This window comes from Vanellus vanellus (genome assembly GCF_965231255.1).
Source record: "Vanellus vanellus genome assembly, chromosome: 24".
NCBI classification, from domain to species: domain Eukaryota; kingdom Metazoa; phylum Chordata; class Aves; order Charadriiformes; family Charadriidae; genus Vanellus; species Vanellus vanellus.
Window position 1 is genome coordinate 1,595,681 of NC_138929.1, and position 11,006 is coordinate 1,606,686.

The 11,006-nt window shown below is 71.0% G+C and overlaps 1 protein-coding gene across 1 annotated transcript; it reads right to left on the reverse strand.

The window, feature by feature from the left end:
• Positions 1-2,776: 2,776 nt before the first annotated feature.
• PPP1R1B (protein phosphatase 1 regulatory inhibitor subunit 1B) lies at positions 2,777-7,826 on the reverse strand. The gene is made up of 9 exons (XM_082494901.1): positions 7,719-7,826; positions 6,992-7,172; positions 5,629-5,689; positions 5,042-5,064; positions 4,487-4,562; positions 4,193-4,321; positions 3,612-3,680; positions 3,262-3,411; positions 2,777-3,171 (listed from the first exon to the last, which is right to left on the reverse strand). The coding sequence occupies exons 2-9, from the start codon at positions 7,070-7,072 to the stop codon at positions 3,083-3,085; spliced, it is 678 nt and encodes a 225-aa protein (XP_082351027.1). The 5' UTR covers positions 7,073-7,172; positions 7,719-7,826; the 3' UTR covers positions 2,777-3,082.
• Between the last annotated feature and the right edge of the window lie 3,180 nt (positions 7,827-11,006).

Here is an 11,006-nt window from a genome sequence, read left to right on the forward strand (position 1 = left end):
ACCATTTGGTTTTCGAGCACCCCCAGATGATGCCATGATCCCGCAGCAAGGGCACAGCACGGAGCTCCACAGTGAGCTGTCCCCGGGCCAATTTGTAGCTTTCCCTAAAGCACCTTCCAGGGCTAATCCGGGCCCGTTCGGAAAGGTCACCCTGCCAGGCACGTTATGTACTGGCTGCCGGCAGCACCGATGGCACAAGTGACAGCAAGCAGAGGCGGCATGACAAGCAACGGTTGTGGTGAAGCAGAGCGACGAGGAGGATCAGGGCTGCAGCTTTGGTCTGTCCATGAACAGCCACTCCAGTAAAAGGCCGGGAGCCACCGCTGCCCGAGTTCGGCATCTGAGCAGGCACAAGGTGCAGGGACAGAGACCCCCGGGGAGCCTGTCCCCTCCCCGGCACTGCAGGCAGACACAGGGAAACTCGGAGAGCTGCGTGAAAAGCACGTTTCTCCAAAGCCAGTGCGGCAGCCTGGTCCTCAGCTGTTTTCTCTCGCAATCCCCTTGCCCCACTCCCTCCCCTGTGAGCCCTGCCCTGCGGAGCCCGAGGAAGTGGGCTCCTGGCACGGCAGCCCCTCGCTGCCCGGTGTGCCGAGGGCCGGAGCAGCTCAGGCTGAGAACAGGCAGCGTTCAGCCATTGCCTCTCTGAGCTGCTCTCTTGCTCATGTACGTTGTGTCAGGGGAGCAGCCTGCAACCACCTCGGGAAGTGCCGTGAAACCCCTCAGCATCCCACATTTGCCCCCAGCCCTGTGTGTCAGTTCAGTTGAGCCGCTGCCCACCAAGGGCTGAGACAGCCCCAGGGCCAGATTCTGCTTCTCCCCACAGGCAAAGGCATCCCTGATGCTGGCCCACGGCTCCCTGTTGCTGACCCACAGCTCTCCACAGCACCACGCAACCAGGCTGGGCACTGTCTCCCCCCAACTCACCCCTCTCTACACCCAACGTGGAGCCACAGCCCCTTTGACCCACATGCCCCCCACCTCACGCATCCTCCTCGGACGCGCTTGGCACCATCGCACTAATTTTCAGAAGGCTTTGGTGGCAACATGGTTGCCTGAACCCCCAGTTGGCACCACCTGCCTTCTCAACCTGGGGTGCTCTGGACCCTCGGGGCGTGCCTGACCCCCCAGCTCGAGAAAGCAGCGAGACACGACCTGCCTGAACATTCGGGAGGGCTCCTGCAGCAGCATGGACCCCTATACTTTGACCGAAACCCCTGCCATGTCTCACCCGGTCCCACACAGCCAGTTTCGTGATACCCTGTGGGGCAGAGCTCCATCACCACAGAGAGAGAAGGGGCTCCGAGGGCTGGCAGAGGGCAACAATGGCCACCAGCCTCACACCGCCATGCTCCAGAGAGCGTCAGCCTTCCCCACAGCTCAGCTCCACACTCCAGCGTGCCAGGCGATCGGTCCCTCGCAGGGCGATGTTAAAGACCCGTCCGTGATAATGGCACAAGCCAACCGCCAGCACAGCCCTCCCAGCCCAGAGCAGCCTGGCAGCCCCCCGAGCCATGACGGGGTGCAAACCACACCGGTTTGGGATCACCGCAGGATACTCCCGAGGGAGCCATCCAGGGTCAGCGTTTGCCAGGGGATTGTGAGAGCAGCGCTAGGACCCCCGGCAGCCTCTCTGCTGCCCCAACAGCCCCTCTGACATGCTCTCTGCCCCCCCTGCGACAGCTCCTCCGCCCACCCCCGGGCAGCCCCTCCGAGCCCCCCGGGCAGCCCCTCCGACCCGCCCCCCGACGAGCCCGGGTGGGGTTCGGAGCGAGGCCGCAGCCGCACGGAGGGCTCCCGCGGAGAGCCGGTGCCCCAGACCCGCCGGTGCACCCGGGGGGTAGCGGGGGGGATGGGGGCAGAGAGCACAACGGGGATCCCCGCCCACCCGGGGCTTCCCTGGGGAAGGCGCCCTCGGGGGAGACGCACCACGGGGCGCCCGGTGCCCCCCGGGCCCAAAGCCTGCGGGGAGCTGGTAACGGGACCCCCAGGACTGAACCCCGGGGACCCGGTAACTGCCCCACTCGTCCCCCCAGGGACAGGTTCCCTCCCGGCTGCCGCACTCCCGGGGACGGTACCGAGATCCCCGCCGGCCCTCTCCCCTCCGGGCCCCGCACCCCGCCCGGGCCGAGCGACCGGAGCCGCGCACAGCCCGGTACCGGGTCCCCCCCGAGGGCCCGGGCCCCGCCGCCCGCCCGCGGTACCTGCCGCCGCCCGGTGCCGGTCCCCACCGGAAGCAGACCCCAGCGCGGGCCGCTTCCGGCGGCGGCGTCGCGACCTCTGACCCCGGAAGGAAAAAGCCAGAGCGAGGCTGCGCCGGCGCCGACCATCGCCGGCCGGGGGGAGGGGGGGGGGAGTGGGCGGACAGACCCAAAGGGGGGCGGGGGGAAGACCATTCCCCACCGGGGGGGTGTGTGTGCCGGTGGGATGAGGGAGAGACCATTCCCCGTGGGGAGGGGGTATCAGTGGGGCTGGGAGGGGTCATTCCCCACCGAGGGGGAGGGGTCAGTGGGGTGAGGGAGACACCATTCCTCGGGATGGGGGGTGGGGGTGTCAGTGGGGCTGGGAGCGACCATTCCCCACGGCGGGGGGGGGGATCAGTGGGGCACCTGGGCCCGACCCCATAGCTCTGCCCCACCGCTCGCTGCTCCCCCCCCCCCGATGCCCAGTCCGCCGTCCCGTCCCGTCCCCTTCCCCCCCCCCCCCGACTGACCCCCCCCCAGACAAGGGGGTCAGGGCCCCCCCGAGCCCCCCGAAGCAGCCTCCAGCCTCTCTGTACAGCCGTTTATTGCGGGCGGGGGGCTCAGCTCGATGGGGGGCAGGAGCCGGGGGATGGGGGGGCGGCCCAGACCCCGCCACACCCGGGGGTCCCAGCAGCCGGGGGGGGGGGGAGGGGGAGGGGGGGGGGCACAAGGCCTCGCCGGGACCCCCGGCACCCGAGCGGGGCAGAGCAGGGCGGACGAAGCGCAGGCAGGGCAGGCAGCGGCCGGGGGGGGCAGCCGGGGCCAGGGTGGGGGGCACAGGCGAAGCTGCTGCGGCCCCGGGGGGTGGCCGGTGGCCCGGTGGCCCGGTAGCCCGGTGGTGGCTAACTGGTGCCCAGCGGGAAGGTGGGCGAATGGCGCTCGGTGCCGATGGGGCGCGAGGGCACCTCGGCGAAGCCGACGTGTCGCCGCTCTGGGGAAGGAAATGTGACGGGGTCAGGCACGGGGCCCACCGGCACCAGAGCCACCGGGGATGGGGGGGCGGGGGTGACACCCCGCGTACCCCCGGTGCCGCCGTCCTCCTGCTCCCGTCCCGGCTCCTCCTCGTCACCCTCCGCTCCCTCGGGGTCCTCGGGGATCTCCGACACCGTCAGCGACTTCAGGTCCTCCTCACGCTCGTCTATGCCGCCGGCGAAGGACACCTTCTGCCCGCCTGCGGGCAAGGAGGCCGGTGGCCCCCGGGGACCCCCAGCTCCAGGGTGACCCCACTGCCTGCGCCCTGGCCCGGGCGGCACGGGGGACACGGGACCCCGAGCCCCAGCACCCGCCCAGGTGGCCAGGGGGCTGCAGCGGGGGGGTGGGCAGCCGTGTCCCCCCGCTGTCCCCGTCCCCTCACCGTTCCCATCCCATTACCTTTCCGCTTGTGCGCCTTGGGGCCGGCGGGGAAGAAGCTCCGCTCGGCTCTGGCCTGGCTCCCCGGGGCTGCTCGGGTGGGCGGCGATGAGCCGGGGGCAGAGGAAGGCACACGTGGCACCGCCGGAGCCGGAGAGTCACGTCAGCCGAGCGGCCGGGGGTCCGGCTGGCGTCAGCGTGACCCCGGTGGGGGATGGAGACGCTGCCCAGCGGTGGGACGTGGTGGCCCCCGCGGGACCCACTTAGCTCGGGGCAAGCAGGCAGCAGGTCCAGGCAGCAGTGGCAGCAGCCAGCCTATGTCCCCCATGGGTACCCACCCTGTCCCTGAGGGCTGCAGGGGACGGTGGCACTGGCAGCCCCATCCCTACATCCCCATGGCTCTGGGAGCCTTGTCCCCGTGTCCTCTGGGATCCAGTAACCCCATCCCCATGTCCCCATGTACCCCAGGCTCCAGCAATCCTGTCCCCATGTCCCCTGGGCTCCTGCAGCCCCATCCCCGTGTCTCCTGGGCTCTGGCAGCCCCGTCCCCGTGCCCCCCCAAGGGTCCAGCAGCCCCGTCCCCCATCCCGTGTCCCCCTCACCAGGCTCCAGGGCACTGTCGGGGTCACAGGCGTGGGCCAGCTCGTGCTCCCCGTCATCGGCCTCCCCGTCGGAGCTGTCACCCCCGGCCAGGCCACTCTCCAGGTGGGACTGCACGATGCGCTGCACCGCTGGGGAGGTACCCACGTCAGGACCCCGCTCCGGGCACTGGGAGCACTGGGGTCTACCCACGGAGCCACACGGCACCAGGAGAGGCGTGGGGGTCCAGCGTACCTGGGTGCCCCCAGCCCACCCCGCACAGCCCCCGTGCCTCAGTTTCCCCATTCAGCCGGTACCTTTGAGCGAGGGCGGTGTGTAGGCACACGGGTTGGTCCTCTTTGGTTTAAGCAGGCAGCCCTCGCCGGAGGCGCGCTGCGGGAGGGAGCAGTGTTGGGGACAGTGTCCTGGTGTCCCCCCGTGCTGGAGGTCACCATGGCCCCAGGGGAGCCTGGTACCCCGTGGGGAGGCGGGTGCTGTGATGGGGGTCTCGCAAAGGGGATGCAAGGCTAACCCCCCCTGCCCGCCCCGGGGATGAGGATGCTGCAATGGGGACCCTGCCATGGGGCTCTGGCGTTGGGGACCCGGCGTTGGGGACCCTGGGGTGGTGTCCCCGTGATGGTCACGAGGCAGTTTGCACCGCGGCCAAGCCCCACACCCTGGCTTGGCTCTGCGTCCCCGTCCCCGCAGCGCCGGCGCCGCATGCCCGTGCCGTGCCGGGAACCGATAAGCGTCGGGGCCAGGCTGGGATGGGGCAGAGGGCGCCCGGGGTGGGCCCCAATAACCCCCCTGGTGCCCGGGGAGCCACGGGATGGGGGAGTGGGGCTGCCCCGGGGGTCCCGGCACCCACTCACCTGGTAGGGCAGGGACTCGTCCTCTGGGTCAGCAGCACCGGGGAGAGAAGGGTGAGTGGGACAGGGGCTGCCGGCACCCAACAGAGCCGGCCAGGTCCCTGCCCACCCCTGGACGCCCGCTCCGGGGGGTTACCCTGCCCACCAGGGACCTGCCACAGCATCCCGTCCTGCCACCACGTCCCGTCCCTGCCACCCCATCCCTGATGTGACACCCCAGCCCCTCCCTCCCTGCCACCGTGTCCCATCCCTGCCACCCCACCCCATCCCATCCCATCCCATAGGTGACACTGCATCCTGTCCCGCTACCATGCCCCTCCCTGCCACCGTGTCCCATCCCTGCCATCCCATAGGTGACACCGCATCCCATCCCACCACCATGTCCTATCCCAGACCGTGCATGACACCTCATCCCCTCTCTGCCACCACATCCCCTCCCTGCCACAAATACCCCCTCCCTGCCACCCCATCCCACCAGTGACACCATGTCCCACCCCTGCCACCACCTCCCATCCCTGGACCAGATGTCCCCTGCCGCCACGGCCATCCCTGTCCCATCCCCGGCGTGTGCCGGTCCCTGTCCCGCTCACCTGGGGAGGAGTGCTCGGAGAGCTGGAAGAGCATGGCCGGCGTGGGCCTCCGCCGGCGGATCTGGGGCACAGCGGGGTGTCACCGGCCAGCTGGGGATGCCCGGGGTCCCCTGTCCCCTGCCCTGCGCCCCAGGACCGAGACCCCATGCACATGCCTGCACACGTGTGAGCGTGCGCGTGTGTGTGAGCGCGTGTACGGGCAGGGAGCGTGCGGGGCCGCGCACCCACCTGGCCCAGGGGGGAGCAGGGGACAGGGCCACCCAGCTCCGGCCGAGGCAGGGGTCCCCGGGGTGGGGGTCCCTGCTGAGCCAGTGCCGCTGAAAGGCGCAGTGTCCCACAGAGGGACCACAGCCCCATCCCAGGGTCCCCACAGTGTCCCCCCGGCCCCACAAGAGCCCCAGCTCCTGCCTGGCCCCTCTGCAGGGGCTCCGGGTCCAGCATGTGCTGGGGATGTCCCCTCAGGCAGGGCACAACCGGCTGGAGGTGGCTGCGCCATCCCCTGGCGTGTCCTGTCCCCTTTACCCCATCCATTCCCTCCTGTCCCATCCCTGTCCCTCTCTGACCCATCCTTGTCCTCATCCTGTCCCCTCCATCCCATTCCTTCTCTCCTGTCCCATCCCTGTCCCCGTCCGCCCCGTCCCTGTCCTCATCCTGTCCCCCTCCATCCCATCCCTTCCCTTCCTTCCTGTCCCATCTGTCCCTGTCCCTGCCCCTGCCCCTGCCCTGTCCCCCTGCACTGCTCTCCCTCTGTGGGACCACGGCTCGCACAAGGACCTTGGAGCTCTATCGTCCTCTCCCTGTCTCTCCCCTGTCCCACCCTGTGCCCCTAATCCAGTCCTGTCCCCTCTGCCCCTCCTGTCCCATTCCCTGTCCCCTCTGTCCTCTCCGATCCCCCTTCTCCTGCTCTCCCTGTCCCATCCCCTCCCTCCTGTCCCCTCTGTCCCCTCTGATCCCCTTTGTCCTGCCTCCTGGTCCCATCCCCTCCCTCCTGTCCCCTTTGTCCCCTCCGTCCCCCATCCTGTCCCCTCCCATTCCCCTTGTCCCATCCCATCCCTCCTATCCCCTCTGTCCCTCCTGTCCCATTCCCTCTACCCCCCAGTCCCCCTTGTCCTGCTCTCCTGGTGCCATCCCGTCCCTCCCGTCCCACTCTGTCCCCATCCCGTCCCATCTGTCCCTGTCCCTCCTGCAGGACCCAGCTCACACCGGCACTTTGGGGTTCTCCCGTCCCCTCCATCCCTCCTCATCATGATGCGGGGGTCCCTCGGCGCCCCGAGGTCACCGGCAGCGCTAGCTAGCGCTGCCGGTGACCTCGGGGCGCCGAGGGACCCTCAGTGTGACCCCGTGCCCCGATGTCCTCCCTCACCATCTCGACGGCGCGGGGGTCCAGCTGGCTGGGGGGTGCCGGCACCGAGAACTGGATCTTCTTGCGGTCCTTGGGGTCCATGGCCTTGACCGTGCGTCACCGCTGCTGCTGCCGGAGGGGGGGTCTCTGCCGCCGGTGCTGAGCGGAGTTCGGTAGCACCCGGGGCTCGGTACGGCGAGAACTGAGAGCGGCGGGAGGTGGGGAAGGCAGAGCCGGTGAGGAGGAGGAGGAGGAGGAGGAAGGAGAGGGAGGGAGGACACGTCTCCTACCAGGCGCTGAATTATTCATCCCCCCCCGGGCAGGGGGGCTGAGGCCTCGGTAATGAGCCCTCGGGGAGCCCCTGAGGGGGTTCAGCCAACCCGTGGGGGGCCCTTAACCCCTTCCCTGCCGGGGGGGTGTCCCCCTGATCACAGTGACCGCGTGGGACGGGACGGGACGGGGACGGGAAGGAGTGTGTGTCTCTCCATGTGAGTCCCCATCCCTTGTGCCTCAGTTTCCCCGCAGAGCTGCGGGCAGGGACAGGAGCAGGGACAGGAGCAGGGACAGGGACAGAGCACTCTCACCCTCGGAGGGGCAGCAGGAAAATCACTCCAGCTGCTCCATGCCCCACGGATGCCCCACTCCCACCCCAGGGGACAGGGACACTGCTCCTGCAGGGGTGGGATCCACCAGGGAATGTGGCCAGAGGACATCCGCGGGGACATGGGACCCCGAAATGTCCCATCACCTGTGTGCCGGCGCTCCCGCTCGGCCACCAGCCGCAGCCCCAGGGACACCAGGTTGTGCCAGAGGCAGGGGACTGTGCCCTCGCCCGGGCTGTGCCCTGGCTCTGCCCCCACTCTCGGTGGATTTCCCGGTGGAAAATTCCACCAAATCCAAAGTTTCCCCCCTGGAGAAGTGGGGGCTCAGCCCCCCTCCCCCCCCAGGCACAGCCTCCAGCCCGGGCACCGCTTGGCACCGGTGCTCGGTGCTGCACGTGATGGGCTGTGCCGTGGCCCTGCCAGGAGGGACCCGGGCATGGAGGGCACCTCTCCGGAGGGGGACAGCCGGGGGTCCCGGCGCAGGGGGGCAGCGGGGTCACTAGTAGCTGGAGCAGTGGCACCGGTCCCCTCACGGGGTGTCCTGGCTGGGGGACAGGGCCGGGGCGGTGGCGGTGGCGTTGACGCTGAGGAAGCCGCCCCCGAGGAGGAACGAGGAAGGGGGAGCCGGGAGCTGGCTCCGGCCCCCGGATCTCCTGGTGCTCCAACGGCTGCGGGTGGCCGCGGGCCAGCAGCCACCGCTCCAGCAAAATATTTACCCGAGTGGCACCGTGCCATGGACCAGCCTCCCGCCCGCCCGGCCCCGCGCGGCAAAGCACGGCAAAGCCGGGCTCTGCGCGGCAAAGCGTGGCTCCGCATGGCAGAGCATGGCAAAGCGCGGCAAAGCCGGGCTCCGCTCGGCCAAGCTTGGCCCCGCGACACAGCGCAGCCACATGTGGCAGTGTCCCCAGTGGGGACAGCCCAGGGATGGCCACCACTAGACCCTGTGTCCCTGCAGAGGGGACTGTGGGGCCGAGCGGGGGGAACGGGATGAGGGGTCCCTCGGTCACCCCGTGCCCAGGCCGGCCCAGTGCCGTGGGTCCCCATGCCGGGATCGGAGCATCGTCCCCGTCCCCATCCCAGCGCAGGACCTGAGTCGTTATGGCAACAGGTTCCCGGGCTCCTTCCCACTGTCATTCCTGTTCCTCCCGCCCGCGAAGGCGCTGTGCGAGGGGGTGGCCGGGCCCCCTCCCCGCACTGCGGCAGCGGCAGCACCCGCAGCCCCCCGGGATCAGCCCGCGCCGCCCACGCCTGCACCCACGCAGCCTGCGCCCGCGAGCGGCATCCGCAGCTCGGCGCAGGGGGGTACCGCACCGGGCCTGGCACCGTGCTGGGGAGGGGACACGGTGCCCGAGACCCCCCCATGATGCCACATGGGTCCAGGCACGTGTGCCACACACGGCCCCACTCCTCATGGGGTCAGCCCTATCCTGGCACTGTGGGTGCCCAGGCTGCTCCGCGGTGGGCCAGGTTAGAGGCCACCGGTGCTTGTGCCGTGCCGTGCCGTGCCATGCCGTGCCGTGCCGTGCCGTGCCATGCCGTGCCCATCCCCGTGCCGTGCGGTGGGGGCTGCAGCTCCGCACAGCAGCGAATCCTCCTGCAGAGAGAGTAAAAATAGCAGCAGGTTCGGGGAAGCGGCGTTCACCGCCTCGGCCCCCGCCAGCGGGCACCGGCGAGGAGCGGGAGCCATCGCCCGCTGGCGGAGCAACGGCACGGCCGCGGGGCCGGGCACGGCGGGGCCGCGGTGTGAGAGGGGCAGGGTGCTGTGGGGCTGGGGCGTCGAGGCGGAGGGGCAGCAGGGGGGAGGGGGGCTCTGGGGATGGGGCATCGTGGGGACGGGGCACCACAGGGATGGGGCGCTGTGGGGACAGGGCACCGTGGGGAGGGGGTGGCACGGGGATGGAGCGTCGTGGGGAGGGGGTGGCACAGGGACGGAGCATCGTGGTGATGGGGTACACCGAGGATGGAGCGCCACGGGGACAGGGTGACATGGGGACGTGGCATCACGGGGACGGGGCACCGCGGCGACGGAGCATCGTGGGGACAAGAGGACACCGGGACGCCGGACCGAAAGGTGAGTGTAGGGGGGCGTGGCCTGTGCGGGGGGGGCGGGGCCACGTGGTGGGCGGGGCTCGGGCGGGGGTGGGGGTCGGTGGGTGCCCCCCCCCCCCGGTGTCCCTCACCCTGGGTGTCCCCCTCCGGGCGCCTGGGTCACCTGCCCGGCCCTGCGGGAGGGGGGGCTCAGGGGGACCCTCCCGTTGTATCCCCCCCGCCCCCATCTTCGGGGGTCCCCTCCAGCTCCCCCCGGGCTGCGCACCCCGACCCCCCCCCCAAAACCCGGGACCCACCGTGGGTGCAGCCCCCCGGGAAAAGGCCCCTCCCGGCTCAGCGCCCCCCCGGAGCTGCAGCGGGGGCGGGCGGGAGGGGGCCGGAGCTCTCCCGGGCGCAGAGGAGGTGCCGCGAGTGGGAACACGCGTGGGAGCCCGGGGGGGGGCGGGGGGGGCCGGGCCTTAACCCCTTCCCTGCTGGCAGCCCCCCCCCAGCGACACGCCTGGGGCACTGCAGAGGGGAAGGGGGACCTGGGGGCGGCCTCCTCCCCAAATGGGGCTGCATGGGGGGGCTGGGGACATGGCCACCCCCACGGCAGCACCCCGCTGCCAATGTCACTCCCCAGAGCATCACTGGGGTGTAGGGGGGGGGGCTGGCACCCCCCCGAGCAATGGGGAAACTGAGGCACTGAGCAGCACTGGCAGGAGGGCGGGGGGGGGGGCTGCAGCCCCAGATCCCCACCACAATGGGGGGGCTCCAACCCTGGCAGGATGATGGGGGGGGAGCTGTGACCCCATAAGCCCACCATGATGGGGGGGGGGGGGCGGCTGAAATCCCATGTCCTCAGCACGATGGGGGGGCCCCAACTCCAGCACGATGGGGCGGGGACCCCATATCCCTGGAAAGATGGGGGGGGTCCAACCCCAGTGTGAGGAGGGGTCCCATCCCCACACCCCAGCAGGGTGGGCGGGGGGCTGTGTCCCCATGTCCCCCTGGGGCCGGGCCTGGCCCCGGTGCCCTTGCCAGCCCGGCTGTGCCCGTCGGCCCTGCGGCACGCTGCCGGCAGATGTCATCCCCGGCGCGGCTGGCACGACGGTGCCCGACGCTGGCATGGCCGGGCTGGCATGGCCACCCTGGCGCTGGCACGGCCGCGCGGCGAGCGCAGGCCTGGGCACGGGTTCAAGGGCTTTGGCACGGGCCGGCCGGAGCAGAGCCGCGGCTGGAGCCGTCCCGGTTGGCAGCCACCGGCCACCGACTCATGCCAAGCCTTGCGCCCGCGCCCCAGGGTGGGACCGGGGGCTCCCACAGGGGCTGGGGGCACTGGGGGGGTCCTGGGGCAACACACCGGGGTGGGCACCCCATGTGGGTGGGGGATGCAGCAGCTCGGG